Source organism: Ambystoma mexicanum, chromosome 14 (assembly GCF_040938575.1).
Source record: "Ambystoma mexicanum isolate Mex_15411 chromosome 14, UKY_AmexF1_1, whole genome shotgun sequence".
NCBI lineage: Eukaryota > Metazoa > Chordata > Amphibia > Caudata > Ambystomatidae > Ambystoma > Ambystoma mexicanum.
Genome location: NC_090940.1, coordinates 374,722,976 through 374,744,158, shown reverse-complemented (window position 1 = coordinate 374,744,158; position 21,183 = coordinate 374,722,976). Strand labels below are relative to the sequence as shown.

General features: G+C 45.2%; 1 protein-coding gene across 2 annotated transcripts in view; it reads right to left on the bottom strand.

The window, feature by feature from the left end:
• The window catches only part of TOGARAM1 (TOG array regulator of axonemal microtubules 1), a 1,414,449-nt gene that overhangs the window by 684,717 nt on the left and 708,549 nt on the right, over nt 1-21,183 (bottom strand). For both annotated transcript variants that reach the window (XM_069637491.1, XM_069637490.1), the window contains one exon: nt 15,057-15,162. In XM_069637491.1, the coding sequence (XP_069493592.1) occupies nt 15,057-15,162 (106 nt within the window). The remainder of the gene's footprint in view (nt 1-15,056; nt 15,163-21,183) is intronic.

The window sequence follows — 21,183 nt, the reverse complement described above, 5'->3', positions numbered from 1 at the left end:
AAAAGCTATCTTTTATTCCCTGCGGCTCCTACGACAAACACTTCCCTATATTCCACAGGAAGACTATCCTCAATTAGTGGGTGCACTTACGAATGCTCACCTGGACTACTGTAATAGTCAACTGGTGGGCATTCCGAAAAAAACAATCAGCAGACTGCAAAGAGCGCAGAACGCAGCGGTTAGGTTGATCTATGGGCTCAAAAAAAACAGCCCATGTTTCATTCTTTCGCCGTCACCTCCATTGGCTATCAGTTGAAGACTGCATAAAATGTAAATTAGCCTGTCTGATTTTCAAATGTCTGAATAATATGGCACCAGACTAACTTAAGGAAATGTTTAGATTTTGTCAACCTTCAATACCCCTTCGCTCAAGTGACCAAGCACTAGTGATCATCCCCCATCTACATTGTTTCTAGAGGGGATAGAAGATTCTCGGTGTATGGTCCCAGACTTTGGAACAGTCTACCCAGGGAAATACTGAATTCAGACACCCCGCTTAATTTTCGGAAGCCCTTAAAGACCTTCTTGTTCAAATAAAACTTGGCCATTGGATAATAGATCTTTATCTTGCTTTCAAATATACGTAAGAATATACTTTGTCCCAGCCTTACTGAGTAAGTATTACGATCTGCGCCATTATACGGTTAGGTCCGTTTAGAGCGCGTTACAAATTCCTCAAATCAAATCAAATCATGGACTGGCTGACTGCATTTGAGTATGCATGCGAGGTGAAAGAGGTTGTGGATGCTGACAAGATTGCAAGGCTGTTCAGTCGACTACCCCATTCTGGCTGGAGTGCCATTATGGAAATGTCTAAGGCTGAAAGAGTAGATTTTGCAAAATTAAAGCAAACTCATCTTAATGTTTGGGAAGACTCCTGCCAATACTTAAAAAGATTCAGAGTACAAAAAGAAAGAAGGTAACACTTGGTGTCCTATGTTACTGATTCCTTGAAGAACTTGACTGGCTGGGTTGAAGGCTATAAGGTCACCACCTTTGAGTTTACAATATGTTTAGTCATGCTTGAACATATTTTTGCATCTGGTTTCCCAGCGTTTAAACAGCACTTGGCTGATTCAAACGAAGTAAGTCCTAAGAAGCTGGCTAGTGCAGCAGCTTTGTGGGTGTCACACAGTGTCCCATAAGAGCAGGACTATTCCTGGTAAGCAGGAGGAGGGGAAAAAGCACAAAGATAAGGAGGGTGCGGGATCTGATAAAACCTCCTCCCAAAAGAGCCACAAAAAGAAATTCAAGGGTAAGTCCCAAGAGAATGTTCAGGGTAGTGGGAGTTCTACTCCCAGACAAAACTCTGGTTATAGTAAGCATCCCTATGTCCCAAGACCCAGAGGATCTCGTGTGGCTTGTGGAGCAAATGACCATGTGAAGGGGTACCCCAGACGTAAGGTCAAAACCTTGGGGGTCCACTCTGTGAGTCTGGCCTTTCCCTCCTATGAGGAGGAAGAGATCACAGGGGAATCCTTCTCCTCAGACTCCTTCCCAAGTGGGATAGAATTTGAGGTAGTCCTAGTTTCCCTGGGAGCCTAAAGTCTCAGAGGCGTATGCTAGCATTCCAGACAATACCAAGCACTACTTTAAGGACAGTGTGCTAATCAATGGAGTAGATACTCCTGCCTTTGGGGATAGTGGGGCCAGCAGAACTGTGGTGGATTCCACTTTGGTAAACCCAGAGGAGCTTGCCAAAGCTCCCCTGATGTCCACCAAGTAAGCTAATGCCCCCACTCAATTTCCCAGTAATGCCTGTAAATCTTACTATCAATGGTACAAAGGTCAGGATTCCAGTGAGCATACAGAGGCACCTCCCAGGTAAGGTCCTGCTGGGGAATGATCTCAGAGACTTAGGTCTTGTGGGTGACTCAGCAGAGAGACCATGCACAAGGTCACACACAAGGGCTGCATTGGCTAAGACTAAGGCAAGGCCCGAGCCAAAGGGGAAACCCAAGGCTAAAGGAGTCAGAAAAGACGAGAGGGAAAGAAAACATTCCCCCTAACTCACCTACCACTAAGGTGGAGGTAGTTGGCCAAACACCTGAACCTGACGAGGAAGAGGTGTTACCTGAAATTCCTAATCCACACGACCATCCTGAACTCCAATGTTTATTGGTGGAAGGTGGTCCCCGACAGGGTCGAGTTTAGTAAGGGCCACATGAGTGCCCATCTTTGGAAGGCCTAAGGAGACAGGCCTGTTCCCAGCTTGAGGGTGAACCTCCTGGGATGCACAGGATTTATTGGGAAGGTGGGCTCCTCTACAGTGAGCGCCCACAGAGTCTTCAGAAGGAAACCATAAGAGGTTGGTGGTTCCCCTTCATGGAAGACCCTTCCTCTTGCAGCTGGCGGCTGAAGTACCTCTTGCTGGTCACCTTGGCACCAAGAGAACCAAGCAAAGTTTAGCCATGTGCCTTAAAACACTTGTTTATAGGCGCATTATAAAAGCCATATCATATATCATTTCATGCACTTCTACTGGCCCAAGATGGAGGTCCAGGTAGAAAGTCACTGCAGGAGTTGTGCCACCTGCCAATTATCTGGAAAAAGTGGCACAACAATCCAAGCTCCATTAGTACCACTTCGAGTTGTGGGGGTACCATTTGAAAGGGTAGGGATCGACATTGTTGGTCCCCTTAACCCTCTAACATCCTCAGGCAATAGGTTTATCCTGGTGCTGGTCGACCATGCCACCAGGTAACCCGAGGCATCCCATTAAAAACTAACTTCCAAGTCATTTGCAAAAGCTTTACTTGGAATATTCACTAGGGTTGGCTTCCCTAAATGGGCAGCCACTTCATGTACAAGTACATGCAAGCCATGTGGAAGGAGTGTGGGGTTACTTATAAGCTTTCCTCGGCATATCACTAGCAAACCAATGACTTAGTTGAGAGGTTTAATAGAACCCTCAAAAGCATGATTGGAGCTCTGGAAGAGCCCCAGAGGAGAAAAGGGGATCTCCTTCTTACATGCTTGTTGTTTGCCTACAGAGAGGTACCTCAAGAGGGGGTTGGATTCAGCCCCTTTTATTTTAGCTTCTTTTTGGTTACTCTGTAAGGGGACCATTGGCTAAAGTCAAAGAGGGGTGGGAGGTGCCTATTCCCCCCTATCTCTACCAATGTAGTGGACTATGTGCTAGGTCTAAGGAAGAGGATGGTCCTCCTGATGGGTCAGGCTAGTGAGAAGTAGAAGGCTGGGCAAGCTTTGGTGAAACACTGGTATGACCAGAAAGCTTCCCTTGTCAACTTCACACCAGGCCAGCAAGTCCTGATCATGAACCCTATAAGGCCTAGCGCTTTACAGGATAAATGGCCAGGCCCTTACTCAGAAGTGGAGTCACTGGGCGAGTTAACAATTTAGTGAACATTGGAAGGGCTGGACAGGCTCCAAAAGTGTTCCATGTAAATAGGCTTAAGGCTTTTATGCATAGGGTTGAAATAGCTGCACTGCTGTTGGATTAAGAGCTAGAGAAGGAAGAGTCAGAAACTCTTCCTGATCTGTCCCAGGGCAGTCCTTCAGACAGCTCAATTGAGGGTGTCAAAGTAGCCCCTCATCTGACTTCTGATCAGCAAGGGGAGGCGAGAGGTTTTCTGAGACAATTCTCCCCATTGTTCTCCCTAGCTCCTGGTTTGACACCTTGGTGCAAACATGACATTGACACAGGAAATAGTATACCTACCAAATGTAGGGGATACAGGATGTCAGATAAGGTGAGATCTTACATCAAGACAGAGATCAACAAGATGTTGGATCTTGGGGTGATTGAACCCTCTAGTAGTCCTTGGTGCAGTCCTGTGCGTCTGGTTCCAAAATCAGGTTCCTCCGAGTTGATGTTATGTGTGGATTACAGGGCTCTGAATGCTGTCACACCAAGAAAGATGCACACACCTTGCCTAGAACAGATGAGCTGGTGGATACCTTAGGTGCCTCCAAGTACCTCAGCACATTTGAGCTCACTGCAGGGTATTTGCAAATAGCCCTAGTAGAACATGCCAAGGAGAAGACAGCATGTTCAACTCCAGAAGGCCTTTAGTAATTCAGGGTAATGTCATTTGGATTGAAGAATGCACCTGCCACTTTTCAGAGGAGTAAGTCATGACCATAGCCCCTGGTGCAGGCATACGGGGCCTCTGGGCAGCATCACAGTGTCCCTGCATTCTCTTGGAGTCACTCCTGGCGCCTTTGGCGCCAGGCTCATGTAGCAGGAGGAAGGGCTGGAGCCTTCATTGGCAATAGTACATCATGGATGCCCCCACATGGTTCAGTTCCAGAACTGAACCATGCGGTGTAGCTTGTAGGGTGTGGTCAGGCCTGAAGGTACCTGGGATACCTGAAGACTATATAAGCCACGCCGAGCTGCTGAACACGCTTTGCGTTGCTCTGCACTCGCAGCGTGACTTTCACCGCGGTCTGTTATCTGCATTCCGGGCCTGCACCTGTAAGAAGAAGAAGAAGATTATTCATCCTTACCTGCTAGTTACTGCAGCTCCAGTTGTTCGCTTCAATGTCCTGAACCTCCAACATCTCAGCGGATGCTCTCTCCTGGAAACCACAACCTGGGAAAGAAAGAATAGAAAGACAGCGTTAGTAAGCATTCGTATTTTCACATTTAAACAATTCGAAAGCACGCTTTCCTGAAGTAAACTCGCTGCTGGCTAATTCCCGTTCCGGCCTTCCATCAACCAGCCGCATACTTACTCGACGGCGATTCAGACTAAATCCACCCATCGCCCCGCATCCTCTCGGCAGCTTACCATCCGGAACATCACGGCAACCTGCAAAGAAGAACACCACAGTTTAGCACACTGCAAAAGCGCACATAGCGCTGCGCTCGGCGCATTCACTTACCATCTCGAGCACAGCCCCAGCCAGCCCAGCGACTTCACCATTCCTCCCGCACATAAGGGAGATGAAAAGACATTAACAGGGGCAATTACAAGTATGGACAAATTATAAAACAATAAGACTTACTTGAAGAACTGAGTCACAGCAGGTCTGGACTCTCGGGCCTGCGCCAGTGAAGCAACTCGGCGGCAAAGTGCCCATCCACGACGCACCACTGAACAGAACTGCAGGATGGAGAGCGCACCATATCGAAATCCAAGGTGAGGAAGGCTCTAAGGGGATCGTTGGGTTCACAAGGGAGGTGGGCCCAGAGAGGAAGAGATTGTGGGCTAAATCAAAACTCCTGTATTCCAGACTAAATCCTCGGCAGAACGAGAACCCGGGGGAGGTGGATCCAGGTCGGAAGCAGCCCAACCAGATCAGGCGGCGTCCCTGTGGATACCAGGTGAGCGTTAGATCGTTTGAATCGTGTCCATAATGGGTTGGATGAATTCTGTCTTGCATATCTGGACGATATAGCAGTTTTCAGTGCCACCTGGGAGGATCATGTGAAACACCTTAGAATTGTGTTGCAGGCTCTCCAGAAGGCCCACTTGACCATAAAGGCCAGTGAAGTGCCAGATTAGTCAAGGTTCAGCTATCTACCTTGGACCTGAAATAGGTGGAGGGAGAATACAGCCTCAACCCAGTAAAGTACAAGCAGTACAAGACCGGGCTACCCCACTACACAAACCCAGGTGAGAGCATTCTTAGGTCTCACTGGGTATTACAGAACCTTTATGGCAGACTATGCTACCCCTCTGACTGTTCTCACAACCTTTAAGAAACCCAAGAAGGTCTATTGGTCTGAGGACTGTGGGAAGGCCTTCGATGGCTAAATAGACTCATTGTGCCAGGCCTCTGTTCTCAGGGCCCCCGATTACAAAATACCTTTCATTATGCAGACAGATGCCTCTGACACTGGGATAGGTTGTCAAGCTCACCTGGTCTCCACGGGGGCATAGCACGCAGCCGTACAAATGATGTCTGCACTGGCGTAGCTCTGGTGGTATGATGATGTCCTCTCCCCTGTTATCACCCCAGGAGGCATTTGTCTGCAATGTTGAAACAAGATATTCGCTTTTGAGTGGGGGGCTGGATTGGTCCCACCTCCTTCAACCTCCTGATGTCCAACTCCTCTTCTGGCTCACCTTTGAATTTTGTGAGGTTGGCTCTCCGTCCTGCTGGACTTTTAGCAGGGGCGCAGTAAGCTCAGTCTTTCCCGGACACAGTTACTTCACTGGTCCAGAGTGGCTGTTGCTGTGTCTGGAATATCTGGATTAAGCAGGTAAGTCTCTATGCCAATGGATGCTTCGTATAGGTGCTCAATGTCTTTATTTCCCAAGGTTTAAATGTGTTTTGTCTTTCATGCAGGTACGGATTCGTGCAGAGGTTTGGATGAAGATTTGTCTCTCCTAGAATGCTGGGCAGGTTATCTCCAGGTGAGTATTAGCGTGTGTGAGTGGTGCTGGATGGCTGAATAATTGTTCGTTTTTGTTTTGTGCGCGACTAACCTGCTGTTTTCTGTTCTTTCTATGCCGGAGCGGCGTGGCCCCAGGATGATGGATGGAAGAACCGCTCCGACGTATTCCGGAGGAATGCAGATGTGCGGGTGAGTATTGGAGGCCTGTGCGGATGCCCTCTTCCCAACAAGGACGGCGATCCGAAGATCAGCTGAAAGCGAGACCGGTGGATGAGAATTGCAGGCAAGGCCTTGGTCCCAAGGCCTTGGTCCCTGTAATAATCCGATTCTTCTCTTTTTCTTCTTTCAGGCACCGATGGATGGAAATTTCAGAATGGGCGTGGCTGTAGAAGCTTGAGGACAGAGCAGACACGGTGAGCTTTACGCTGCAGGAGTGCAGAATAACGCAAAGCGTGTTCTGCCTGCAGGGTGTGGCTTAAATAGCCTTGCAAGTAGTTCCAGGCAAATAGTCCCTTTACCACACCCTGCCTTTCAGGTAAAGTAGTCCCTCGGTCACGCCCTGGATATGTGGAAAGGCTCAGCTTCATTAGGCTGAGTAAGTAGTCCATATTGTTCAAACCTCTTATGAGCTGGCACCAGGACTGAGTCCAGGAGGTTCTGGGATGCTCCTTTGGGGCTTGATAAGCCCTATTGGGTGTCAATGAATGGGGTGGGCACATCAGTTCCAGGCGTTTTGGTGCACGCACCATGACATAGGTGCTGTACTATCACAGATAGATGAGAAAGGCAGGAAACACCCGACTGGATTCATAGGTCGACAGCTTAAGGACAAAGAGTTCAGGTGGTCCACAGTAGAGAAAGAAAGTTGCTCTGTAGTGTGGGCCCTAAGGAAGACGAGCCCCTACCTCTATGGGACCCACTTCACTGTGCAAACTGACCATAAGTCCTTAAAGTGGCTCATGAACATGAAGGGAGAGAATCCTAAATTGCTCAGGTGGTCCATAAGCCTGCAAGGGTTTGAGTTCACCAATGAGCATAGGCCAGGTGTCCAACATAGCAATGCTGATGGGTTGTCCAGAATGTTTAACCGACCAGAACAAAAAGTTCATCCAGCAGTGGTTTAGTTCACCTTGTCTTTAGTCTGGGAGGGGCGAGTGTTTGAAAAAATTTCCATTTACGGGTAATTTTCCCCTCCAGTTGTCTACCCCCCCCAACTTTCTGCTGTTGTCTGACAACCCTAGCCTGACTTTTGCCAGCAGAGCCCAGCCTTCTGCTATACTCCGCTAGGCTTTTGCTCATTTTGTTATGGGGAAACTAACATGCCCTTAAGACAGTCAATACTTGGACACTTTGTTTCCCTTAGTCTTTCACTTGTTGCTATGTCTTAGTAACATTTTATCAGTGCAAAGTACCTTACAGTACAGTGCACTGGGGTCCTCTTCATTTTTAAGGCCCTAGACACCCTCAGAGGATTTTTCAGTAATGTACAGGCGTTTCAGCTCATAGCTGTTGGCAACTTACTTTTCATGTGTTCTCATCTATTTTTAAGGGACCATACCGCGTTTGGAACAGGACAGTGGCCAGTGCCTAAAATGGCCATGCCACGAGGTCCTTTGTTCTGTTCTTTGGCCACCTTGCCACTTTGCCTTCCCCAGGTCGAGCAGACCCGGGAAATTCCTTATTTGGTCATGTAGACCCCCGCGCAAACCGAAGCTTTCACGGGCGTCTGCATGCCTTGTGTGTGTGCCTCCAGGATGTGGGCTGTAGCTATCTAGTTCCAATACATCTGGGTGCCAGGATGACTGGGACCACTGTGGTCCGTGATTGGTCCTTGTCTGGGATAGCTGGATGTGAGCACATCTCCTATTGGTTTCTCTTCATTCCAGGTCGATCTTCTGAGTTTACACTGAACTTAGTAAAGCAGCCAAGTATCTTGAATCAACTAAGGAGATCTGTGGAACCGCTGGAAGGTTTGACACCCTGAGCCCGTTGTTTGTATTTGTATTTATTTTATTTATAAAGCGCACCAGGCCCAGGGGCATCCGGGCGCATCTCTTAAATTACATCATGGTATAGGCAGACAAAGCATTACAGATAAATTACAAATATGTACATACACAAAGCAAGGATGAACAGTAACATAAGGCGAGGCTGGAGGCTATCGCATGAGTGGAGGCTGGTGGGTGGTCAGGAGAGTGTCTCGGCCAAATAGCCAAGTTTTAGCCAAGTTTTTGAATCTCTGGAAGGATGGTTCCGCTCTTAGCGGGTTGGGGAGCGAGTTCCAGAGTTTGCCAGCCATTACTGGGCAGCTGGTCCTGCCAGATCTCTGAAGGTTGAAGCGTGGTATGGTTGGGCAGTTAGTCTGAGCAGTTCTGCGGGGTCTGTTAGAGGTGTGGGTGGAGAATCTATTGGCCAGGTAGCTGGGTGCTTGGTCCGAAAGGCATTTGTGTGTAAGAGCAAGTGTTTTCAGGGAGATTCGTTGTGTTACTGAGAGCCAGCGCATACTGCGTCTGGTGTCAGAGATATGTTGGTTCCTAGGGATATTTAGTGCAGCTCTGATGGCATTGTTTTGGATAATTTGTAACTTGTTTAAATTTCAAAGGTTAGTGCCAAGATAGAGGGTGTTACAGTAATCGATTTTTGACAACACCAGTGTCCTGGCTAGTGTAATACAGTTGGCTGGAGATAAGAAAGGGCGACTGGCTGTGATGAGATTGCAGGTGCAAGCAGCTGCAGAAGAGACTGCATTAGTTTGTCTAGTCAAGGATAGAGTGGAATCAATATAGATACCTAATGTTTTAGTATCCTTGGAGACCTTGATGGTGTTGCCATCAAAAATGAAGGAGTTGAACAAAGGGTCTAGTCTGGAGAGTCTTTGGTGAGAACCAAGGATGAGGAGCTCTGTCTTTTCGTCGTTCAGACAGAGTCCGTGTTGCGCCATCCAGGCTTGGATGACTTGGTAGATGGATTTAACAGCCAGAGAGTCAGTAGTATAATCTCCTGAGATGGGGATGAGTATCTGGGTGTCGTCAGCATAATTAGTGTAGGTGACACCCAGATAGTCCAGAATATCGAAAAGTGGCTTTGTAAACACGTTGTACAAACTAGGGGAGACACACGATCCCTATGGTACCCCACATGTGACTGGTGAGGGTTTTGCTGCCGCCGAGGGGGGAAAAAACCCTCATGGATCTGTTAACCAGAAATGAACTGATCCAGGCCGTTGCTTTATCCGAGAAGTGGGCAGCTAGTTTGAGGTGTCGACACAGTATTTGGTGATTTACAAGATCGAACGCCGCTAAAAGGTCAATTAGAAGTAGTAGGGCAAGTTTACCCTTATCTTTTAGATCTTCGATCTGGGTCTTAAGATCAATGTGGGCAGTTTCAGTACCATGCCGCGGACGAAACTCGGATTGCCTCAGTCCCAGGAGTTTGTTAGATTCAAGGTACTCTTGGATCTGTAAGTAGGCAGCTCGATAGAGGATTTTTAGTAAATGGGCCTGTAGTTGGTTGGTATGTTAGCATCCAGTGATTTTTTTTTAAGAGCGGAATAACCCAGGCTTCCTTCAATTTATCTGGTACTATCCCAGTGCTGAAAGAGGAGTTGATGAAAGTAGTAATGAAAGGAGCTAGGTCATGGGAGGCCTCCTTAATGATAGGCACGGGACATAGGTCCCCCTGGCAGTTGGAGGGTTTAAGGCTGTTAATATTTTCAACTTCAGTAACAGAGAAGGGTGAAAAACTGAATGGTTTCAGCGAGTCAAGGCTAGGGTTGTTTTTGGTCAAATGGATATTAGGTTGCGGGTTAAATTGCAAACTAGTTTTTTGTCATTGATCGTCCCAAGGAGTGCGTTTTGAATATTAGTGCACCAGTTGCTGTCTTTGGTGCATGTGTCTGGTGGGGTGACCGGGGATTCCAACTCTTAGTATTCTGAACAGCTCTTTGGTATTGGATTTAGCTTGTTCAATGCGTTTATTATAGGTGTCTTTTTTCGCCTGGAGTATTGCTCCTTTTTTAATTTAGAGTTGCAGGTATAATGCTGGCTTTGTTTGTTTCAGTGGGGTTACTTTACCAGCGCGCTTCAGAGTTTCGTTTTTCTTTACGTAGAGTTCTTAACTGGGGTGTAAACTATGAATTAAGGTGAGCTCGAGGTTTAGGTTTTCTCAGTTTAGAGGGGGCAATGTGGTCAAGGGCTTTTAGCATATTTTGATTGAAGGTGTTGACCAGAACAGTTGGATCAGTGCATGAGAGTGCCTGTTTGTTGAGAACCAGGATGAGAGGGAGGAGTTTTTCACAGGTTATGTCACGCTTATTTCTAGTGGAGATCGCGGGTGCGACGTCAGAGGTTGTACTAATAGTTTTGGTTGGGAAGTTAAAGGTGATTAGATGGTGGTCAGTCCAAGCACAGGGCTGGTTGGATTCCACATTAATTTCACAGTTTAAGTCAGCTATCCAATCGAGGATTCTACCCTTGGTATGTGCAGGTTAATTGATATGCTGAGTAAAGCCTGAGTTAGTGAACAGATTGTTGATAACATGGGCAGCGGTATCATTGGTGTCTGAGAGGCCCAAGTTGAAATCACCTAGTGCAATGATTTGTGATTTGATTTTAGTGTTGTCTGCAAGAACGTTGGATAAATCTTCAGCGAAGGTGGATAGAGGTCCAGGGGGCCTGTATATTAGGTGTAATGTGATGTGATGGTGTGGTGTGGTTAGGGGTAAGAGCTAATTTGGCTGTTAGCACTTCTGCAGATGAGATTTGATGCACAGAGGAGATGCAGAAGTTTGTAGAGTTTTTATGGACGATGGCAATGCCACCTCCTTTAGATTGGTTTGTATTACGGTCGTGTCTGATGATGTTATATCCTGCGGGGATAGCTAGTGAGAGTAGAGGCCCTGAGGCAGCGTGTAGCCAAATTTCAGTAAAGGCGATGAAGTCAAGATCGTGTGTTAAGATAAGATCAGCCACATCTAGTGCATGAGCCGTAAGGGATCTGGCATTAATTAATGCCCCTTTGATTAGGAGTTTAGGAGTCGAGGTGTTGTTCATATCGAGGTTCTTGACTGGAGTAAGTGTGGGTAGAGTTGTGTCGATCTTGGCAATTGGCTGTAAGTGGTTATTATGTCCAGTGGGGATCATGTGGTGGTGAGAAGCATGAGAGAGTCTAGCGCTGAGTCTGGAGTTCCTCACTGAGGTCGCGCATGGTTGGTTCGGTGTAGGTCTAGTGGCGAAGTGTTGTAGCCTGAGGGCAGGGTTGTTGAGGTATAGGTTTGTGTGGGGAGAGGTAGTGGCCATAATTGTGGTACTATGATAGAGTAGGTTGGTTGGTGGCGCGGTACTAAGGTTATGAGTAAGTGAGGTAGGGAGTGTGAGATAAAGAGTGGATGCCACCGCTAATGCGAATAGCTTGAGGAAGGAAGGCAGAATGGAGTGATTGGCCGCAGGGGAGAGGTTTTGCCAGTACATAGTGATTGTGCGCTCAAATAAGTCCGCAAGTGGGTTAGGTCAAAGTGGCAAGTGCGAAGGTCGGGAGGAGCTGACGAGACAGGACGGGCTGAAATGCAGTTTTAGCTAAATTGCACAGAATACAGTTTCAGCTAAGTATCATTCTGATGCAGTTCCAACAAGGAGGGGCTAAAGAGCAATTTCACTAGATAGCACAAAAAGCCATTTTAACTAGGTAGCATTCTAATACAATTCAAGCAGGCCAGGCTAAAATGCAGTTTTTGTAAATGGCACAGAATGCAGAAGCAGCCAAGATGCGTTCTGATATTGTTCCAACAAGGAGGCTAAAATGCAGTTTCACTAAATAGCAGCAAATGCAATATTGCTTAAGTAGCAATCTAATACAATTCCAACAAGGAGGCTAAAATACAGTTTCGCTAAATAGCACAAAATGCCATTTTAACTGAGTAGCATTCTAATGCAATTCAAGCCTGGACAACTGCGCGGTGATGGCAGGTCAGTTAATTATTGAAGAACGAACATAGCTAGGTAAAAATGCTATACACAAAGCCTAGGTAGACATGATTTGCATATGAAATCTAATAACGAGGGAAGTAACGTACTAGGCATTACAGACACCATAAACAGGTCAACTTTAGCAGTGGAGCAATTAGAAGTCATATAGTGAAAGTAGAGCATTTTACTAATGAAGAACGCCCAGAGGCACATTACCTAGGTGGCATGCAGGATATAAACAGCAAACAGTAGCCAGGGTTGTAGTTAGCGAAGAGTCAGCTAATAGTTCAATTGTGGTCGCAGATTTCGTGAAGATCGATCGCCAAGACCGGGCACGTTAGAGCAGTGTGCATATGTGGCAGGGGGTTGTAGATGAGGTGTGTGGATAGTGAGCGTGAAACGAAGCGAAGAGGAAAGGTAGTGTTGGTGGTAAAATCCAAAGCTGACAAGAGGTTGCGTTTTGCAACTTTGACACGGCATAGACAGGCGAAAGACAGGCTCTGGCCTTAAGAGGCGGGCCTTTAGAGGAAGCAGGTCGGCCTGCGCCTTCCGGTGCCATCCCTCTGTGCATAAAGGAAACACAGCCCAATCAGGACTGAACGCGGCACTGCAATCACGGTTGCTAGGCAACCAAACAAATCAAAGCAGCAACCATTTTAGTTGCTCTGTGTGTGGTATTTCAAAGGAAATGGAGTGGAATCAGTTGTAGCAGGTGGCGATTTGGGAAATAAGCACAAAAGGTACGCTGTAGGACAGCGCTCACGCAGTTGTCAGCACATCAGGATGGGATTGATTAACCAGGTGCTGCGTCTTGTTGCCTCTGCATGCTGCTGCTTGGTCAGCTGGAAAGGATGGGTTCCTGCCCTCCCTGGAAGTGGTCTGTGCGGATTCTGAACATGCGAATGACCTGTTGGCATGGAGATTCCAGGAGGGGTTCATGAGACTTACAGATGGACGTGGTCGGGCATGCTATGGAAGACTGGCTTGGTGCTGTATGGCAGGTGCTTGCAACTTGTATAATGGAACGGTTGCTGGATAGATGTTGCCCTTCGAATGGTAGCCCCCACCGACGAACAGTGGCAAACAGGGCCTTGTGTGTGGGCCTTGGGAGCCGGCAGGCGTAGCCGGCCTCCCACCTAATTGGCTCTCTTGAGGGATATGGAGCCCAATAAGCGTGTCGGGTCGGACACAAGCAGGAAGTCAGGCTGTGCTTTTCACACCAGCTGTGCGGGCAGACATTTTGGAGGCCGTTTTAGGAAATAATAAAAAGTGGAAAATGCTCGGCAGACTTTGTAAAGTGCGCCGATTGCACCGCTTCTGCCTCAATCTGGATTTTCTTTAGAATCGGGCAAAGCAAAGATTAATGAGCACTTCAGTGCTAAAAGCAGACGATGCTTGCCACAGTAACAGTGTAGCTGCAGCGTGTCATGGGAAGCCCGTGGGCTTCCCATGACATGCTGTCCTGTCCCTGTTCTGTCGAACCCCCTGCTGGCCATTGGTTGATGTATATATGTTTGCTAGATTAGTGTTGTGTTGGTTTTGTTATTACTGCTGAATAATTACTTTGTGTTTTACTTAAAATGCCTTTAATAAATGTATCTACATATTTAATATACACCTGACAGAGTAATTTGTGGTACTGTTTGCTGTGTGTGCTCATTGTGGGCTTTCAATCCCCTTCACCCCTCCCGAGACCTAGTCTTGACCGCCGCCAATGCTCCTGTGATTGGTCTGGGTTGTCCAGAAGGTTACCCTGTTCCAAGAAACTAGGCTGGCCTTCTGAGCCTCTGCTCACCAGGTCAGAGTTCAGAAATCCATCTTAATACTTAGCAGATCGAGTGATCTCAATGGTAATGCGTCACTGACCTCGCCTTCCAAAGGACATTGCTTCACATAAAATAAGCCTGATAAAGATGGCAATAGCCACATGTGACTTAACATACCAGGTGCTATGGTAAAAAGAGCAGAAGCAAGAGAGCAACTAACAGTGACAATGTCTACAAAATAATTAGAGAATTTGTTTTACCCATTTTTATTTTTTTCCTACCTAGCACACATGCCAGTTAGTAGCTGCATGGTCAAAAGTCACAAAACAACTCCAAAATGTTTACACTAAACAGAAAAAACATATGAAATGATGCAGTCTTAAAGTCAGAAAGGAAATTCTGATTAAACTAAATGAAACAAAACAATGTATAAGTGCTAGACTACTTTTCACATACAAGTACACTATATAAATATGGCCAAGTCAGATATTGATTTGTTTTAAATATATTATTGAAGGGTCAGTATTTATGGAGCTGGGGATCTACTGACGAGAGCACAGACTATATAGAAAACAATGTGTGAAGACATTTGCTTCCATTTCGAAGAAAAAAAGATGTTGAAAAGCATGAAATTTCAGCTGTTAAAAAATAAATACATCACCTATAAATGCACATTTGAACAAGAGACCAAAAAAATTCTCTGTAAATGTTAGTCTTTACATATCCTACTTTTGAATACATTTACAACTATAGGTAAAAGCTAGTGGATGACAACAGTTTGTAAGTGGTTACAGGTAAGCACAAGCCACTGTCAAAAGCAAAATGTTAAATATGTATGCATATCTTTAGGTTTTGGCACTATATAAATACATACAAATCCCATATTTTATGTGACCCTATGCTTGTCTACAGAGCTGGATGACATTAAACAGTAAGATTCTACTATTATTCTTATGGGTAAGGATCTTTCAAATATCAAGCAAATATTATGAATGCTGTTAAAAACAAAAGGTTAACCTCTTGAAGTACTGCAAGGTTGGTATCATGAAGTCTTGTAGCAAGCACATCACTGTGGAAGGCAGCAAGACATCGGATGTAGTTCAAACCCTCAATTTTCTTCTCCCTGAAAAAACAAAATGATATCAAATTAAATAAGAACACATGAGGATTAATTAGCTGGCTGTGTTTACAAGTAATGGTCAATCTTTTCACAACATTTGACCTGCCCGAAAATTAAACAAACACCCTCAAAACCACATTGGGCCAGAAAGAATTTCTTACTCGCATTGTAGGTATTCATTTAGCAACTTGAACCAGGATACAATTACTAAATGATTATAACCCTTTGGGTCTCTTGCCATCATTTTAATGCTTGTCACACAATTGTTTAAAGGAAGTTTCCAAACAAACCTACTCTGTCACAAATTGTCACAAAACCTTTACTCCAGAAAGAGTTGCTCCTCTCAGGATCAAGCATGCTTGACTGACTACAATACGGTGATTACTACAGCACTGAAGGTGAGGAAATGTTACAGGAATGTAACACTCCAATCAAGAGAGCGTTTGAGGTCAGGTCACTTGACAATGTGCAGGTAAACCAATCATAAATGCACGTTGTTGGAAAGAAACATGCAACCACACTGCAGGTAAAGCCCTTAAAATGGTGCATTTTGCTGTTTATAATCACTAATATCTAAACAGTAGTCAATACAGTTTCCCATCCATTTAGAAGCCAACAGACAGAAGGAGACCCTTCTGCAAAGAATCAGAGCCAAGTAAAGCACCTTATGAGCAGGCCAGTGTAAAAATACACGAAGTTCAGATTTGGTTCTGCCTTTCCCGAAGGTATTCTAGAAAATAGGTGTATCATTCCAGTAGCATTACAGAGGTTGAACTGGAGACTATAGCACCTGTTAGACCCCCTCCCAATTGTTATAGGCCCCACGCCTGCGGTTTGTGACTTTACCTCGGGTTGACAGTGGCTAATAACGTTATACAGGAATGTTTTCAAGGGACAACAAGAGAACATGTGCCACATTTAGCCTAAGGATTTGCAGAAAACATACATATCTCTAAACAGCTCTTATTTAGCTCATCTTGGTTACAACATACTTGGTCACTGTGATTAAAACACATCTCCCAAATAACTGGCAAAAAACATTCAAACACATCGAAACAACTATTTTTGATATGGAAAAAATAGCAATGTATTATATTTGTTTTCAATTAATTGGGCATTTGTGGTGTACTTATTTCGAAAGAGCGTGAGAGGAACAAAGAAGGGTAGAGCATAGATAGGAGGAGGGCGGATGGGTGTGTTATTGTAGATATACATTAATCTGTAAAGTGTTTCTCTTTGAAAGGGTGCTGTAAGCAGCCACTACATTACTGGAGTTTGTGTATTCTGTTGAAGCTGTTTGTGTTCGGTATGGGCCTCCTGCCCAGCCAATTGGATGAGGACCTATTAGAATGTCAAGCATGTATAAAGAGAAAGCACTTCATACATAGACAGTTTGCTGCAGCCTGATTGTGGAGAAGGGCATTTGATTAGAAGGGCATTTGAATTAACCTGAATAAAGAAGAATCAAAACTACATGGTGTAGACTCGCCTTCCTACAGGGTATCGCATTTGGTGACAAGCTGGGGCTTGCCCTTCTCCCCACCTTCAAATTTCTCGCAATAAGGAGGACTATTTGCTGCTGCTTTTTGGTTCCTTCTGGCTATTTAATTCAGTCATCTGCAGTTGCGACTGTCTGGCCTTTCTTTTTTCCTGCTGCAACCCCAGGGAGCCACCGTGAGGAGCATTCAGCTATAACCTGTGCTCCCGAGACAGGTGTTAAGCATAATTTGGAGCAGTAGCCTTTGGGTGCAATATAACAGCCATGACCTCCTGGCAATAGGAACCCAACCTTTGGTATAGGTCTGTACTACACAGGTGGGTAGTGTGGCTGAGCAGCCAGACCTACCTCAAGAGGGGTCAATGTGAGCCATAGGGGAGTTACACAGAGATTCACAGTGACAAGTATCCAAATAAACACTTATATTCAAGGTTTCTTGATGAAAGAATTATTAATTTAACAGTCAGTTTGAATAAGCCTTCTTCAGAAGGGGGAATATAATAGTAACACAAATACACTCCAAAATACACACTCTTAGTTTTTTTAAATCAACAATTACCCCTTTGGGATGGCACACAGACACTTCCTACACCCTCATGTGACTTAAATAGTTAGGACACTGTGGACATTAATATATCACTGGTACATTTAGAGCAATACTGCAGTTGGTGTCAATCAAAAGAGTTTAAGAATAAAACAAGAAATCACACAAATATTCTAAAGCAGGCAAGTACTTTTGAACCTCCCAAATGCAAAGCAAATTAACCCTTTCCTGGAGGAAAGGTAAACCAAAGTCAAAGGGAAGAAGAGTCTTTCAGGGAGCCAGGAAAGCCAATGTTAAGTTAGCAAAAGTCTAGGTGAGCTGAAGCACTTCTTGTATGTAAGTAAAAGTATTGCACAATGTTTTAGAAGTCTTTGTAGAAAAAGTAGAATCAATGTAGGTCCACAAGCTGGGAGGCTTGCGAGGGGCAAAGCTGTAAGCAACTCTGCAAGGGTAACAAAGACAAGTCTCAACTGAGAACAAGTAAGGCTACACCACAAGAGTGTTAAGAATGCAATTGAAAAAAGTGCGAGAATACAAGTACCAGAATCCTTAGAGACATCAATGTGAATTAACCTCAAACACCTAAAAAGGAAATGTAACTAGACACACCTGAAAAGGAAAAGAAACACAGCCTCCCTGATGATTGATGGAGTCAAGAAAACGTTTGGAGGAGAAGACAATTTGTTGCTACAGCAGGATAACTTGACTGGGAACCAGAGTGCACGCCTTGTCATCATTTTTTACACTACACCACAAGAGGTGAGTCCTCTTAAACTTTACAGTACCTTTGGTTAGAAGAATTGGTTCCAGCTGGCTTCTGTTCCTGTGCAGCTCCACAGATCCTGTTGTTCCTGTGCCTAAGCCGTGGGGACAAGAGGGAGGATTTCTAGGGACTCCTGCACTGGAATGGGATGGTCAGCAGCAGCTAAGGACAAACTTCAATTCAGCAGCACTTCGCAGTTTCAGCTCCTCGCATCTCAGCAAATAGCACCACCACAGACTCTCGGATACCACTCTAAACTTTCCTCGCGTCAGGGGTCCAGCACTCTGTTGAGGTGGCTCAGGCTTGGTCAGTTCTGCTTACTGGGAGTCCGGAGGATCTTCCACAAGCTCGGGTCCGACTTAAAAGTGATGCACTCCGTTTGGTGTTCCTCTCCCTGGCACGTCGGTTCTAGCAGCAGCACTGGAAGTACAGCCAGCTCTGAGAGGATGTCCAAACAAGTTCACTTTGGAGTTGATTGGTCCCACCAACTCAAGGGGAGAAGTCATCCTTGCAGGGCTTCTCTAGTCAAGGCGAATTCGGAGCTTCAGCACAGCAGCTGGGCTTCAGGGCAAACCAACGGTCCAGGAGTTGCAGCAGGCGTCTCTTGCAAGTTCTTCTTCGAATTCCTTTGTCCAGTGCTCGACTCTGCCTCCCAAGCCAAAAAGCCTCCCCTTTTATGCAGGTTTCTCCCATTCATATCAGCCTAGCTGTCAATCACACAGCAGGGTGGATGTCTTGGCCGGACAGCCAGCCGGCCAATCACCTTTGGGTGCATTCCTGTAACCGAGGGGATTAAGTACAGGGAGTTTCGGGCACCTCCCTCACTTCCTGCCCATGCCAGACATACTGGAGCCAGACTTGTGAGTTCCGACATAGACAAAACAAACAAAGGGACCAAACCTGGTTTGGCACCCAGAGTGAATCTCAAAAAGGACCTTTCCAGCAAGAAATGTCGAAAAAAAGACGACCGGGTCCATTTTGACAAAATGGGCATCCCTGGGTGCTTTACTACAGCTGCGAATGCAGCCCCGGGTAAAAACTCCCAAAGGTAGTAAAAAGTAAACCACTGCCACCAGCCATTGTAGAAAGGGTAACATAAAAATGTTACATGAGAAACTAGACAACGGGGATACTAAGTAACCCCTCCAGCACCCTATGGTAAGATAGTGTGTGCTGGGTCTAGAAAATTACAAAATGCAAGTAAAGTCAATTTCACTTTACTGCTCTTGGAAACAGTAGTTTCACCAAGAGAAGGTATTTAAACCTTTGGGAAATCTAAGAGACTTCCCTGTACCACTATGGAGTTTGTCAGACTCCAAAACCAAAAGAAACACAATGTTCAAATCACAGAAAAATACATGAGAGTGTGTGAAAAATTTCTCACTCTCTCCAGGTTCAAAATGAAAAAGTCCTAGAGTCCAGCAAAAGTGCTGGGGGTCTCGAAGTGGATGGCCACTCATGGTCTATGTCCGAACGACGACAAAACCGAGCTCCTTATCCTAGGCACCACGACCCTCTTAGCCAAATTTAGCCCAGATTATGCCAACTTCGCTATTGATGGTAATAACATAAATTAACTTCACTAAACAATTTAACTCCCTTGCATCAGGTACTGCATACACATGCAAACTCATCAGAGCTAGTAAACAATTCCTCTCCACCGACAGTTGCCTCACGCTGGCTATAGCCCTCATACTTTCCAAATTGGATTATTGTAACACACTCTGCATCAGAGCGAATAAACAAACCATCCATAAAATGCAGGTTCTCCAGAACAATGCCTCGAGACCAGAATTGAAGATTAATAGAAGTGAGCATATCTCCTCTACTAGAAGAGAATACAAATGGTTATCTACCCCTGATAAAATCAAACTGAAGACTGCCTCCCTTACCCAAAAGTGCCTCAATAATAATGCACCACCCACAGAATTTGCAAAAAAACATCCTCCAAACTGACAAGAATAGCTAACTCCAACTGCCTCCAAGTTCCACGATTTAGACTATCCACTATTGGGGGACATGTTCCCAGTCAAGGCCACGCAACTATGGAACTCCCTACCTCCAGGTATTAGAGCCCCCCCAGCCTTATGCCAAATTCAGACAAATTTTGACCAACTGGCTAAAAGAAAATGACAAATAAACTCAGGCTAACACCCTCTCGACACTCTGCTTCCTATCCTCTGCCTATGGAGTCACCTACTTTGCACCAAGTCCACCTGGACAACTCTCCTAATGTACTGCGTACACCTTACTGTATGCCACCTAACCATGCAACCTACATTGTATATATTGATATGCCACTGTCTATTTTGTCCTGTATTTCTTGTACCAATGTAATCTCAGTGCATTCTCTTGTGATTATGTAATTTACTCTGTATATACTGATGTGTTATTATATATGTCGGCCTGTTCCATGTAACTAATTTTAACATATCCTTTCTGCTGCGCCCTGATGCTCCTGGGTCTGGTGCGCATTATAAATAATAAACTAAACTAAGCACGTGTGCAAAGTGCCCGTCTTCCCTGACGTGCAGCCTGTAAGAAAGATGGGACTCTGAATTTCAGCCAGCACAGAATTTCTTCAAGGACTCAGACTCTGACAGCAAAAGGTGTGAAACTTTGGTGAGACTCTGATGTGAATCTGGACCAAGTCAGTTTTGTGCGACAAGACAGATCAAAAAAACATTTGAGCCTAGCTTTGCATGGGAGCCATACCGTAGCATGGTGGTCAGTCAATATCTTGAATACAAAAGGTCGAAAGACAAAAATCTCGAAAAAATAAGGTCGAAAAAAAAAAAAAATTCCTTTTTTTAAAATTATATATTTATTTTGGGGTCTGGGGATAAAAAAAAGGGTAAAACAAAAAAAAGGGGGATTTGGGGGGGAACCCGCCCCATTTTGAATAAAAAACGTATTTAAAAAAAATTGACTTTTTTTCGAGATTTTTTTGTTCGAGATTTTGTCATTCGACCTTTTCAAATTTGACCTTTTCACTATAAACCCCGTAGCATACCACACTGCACCAAGTTGGAATGAAGCATAAAACTAACAATTTGTAACCCCTAATTAATCCGTTAATGATAATGAAGGCAGCTCAGTCTATAGCTTATTGGTACAAAGCATTGATGCAGATTATTAGTGAAGATTGGCTAATTTTATGAGATTTGCAAACACAGGCCCTGCAATGTTGCTTGAAAAAAATAAATGTACAAACGCTGC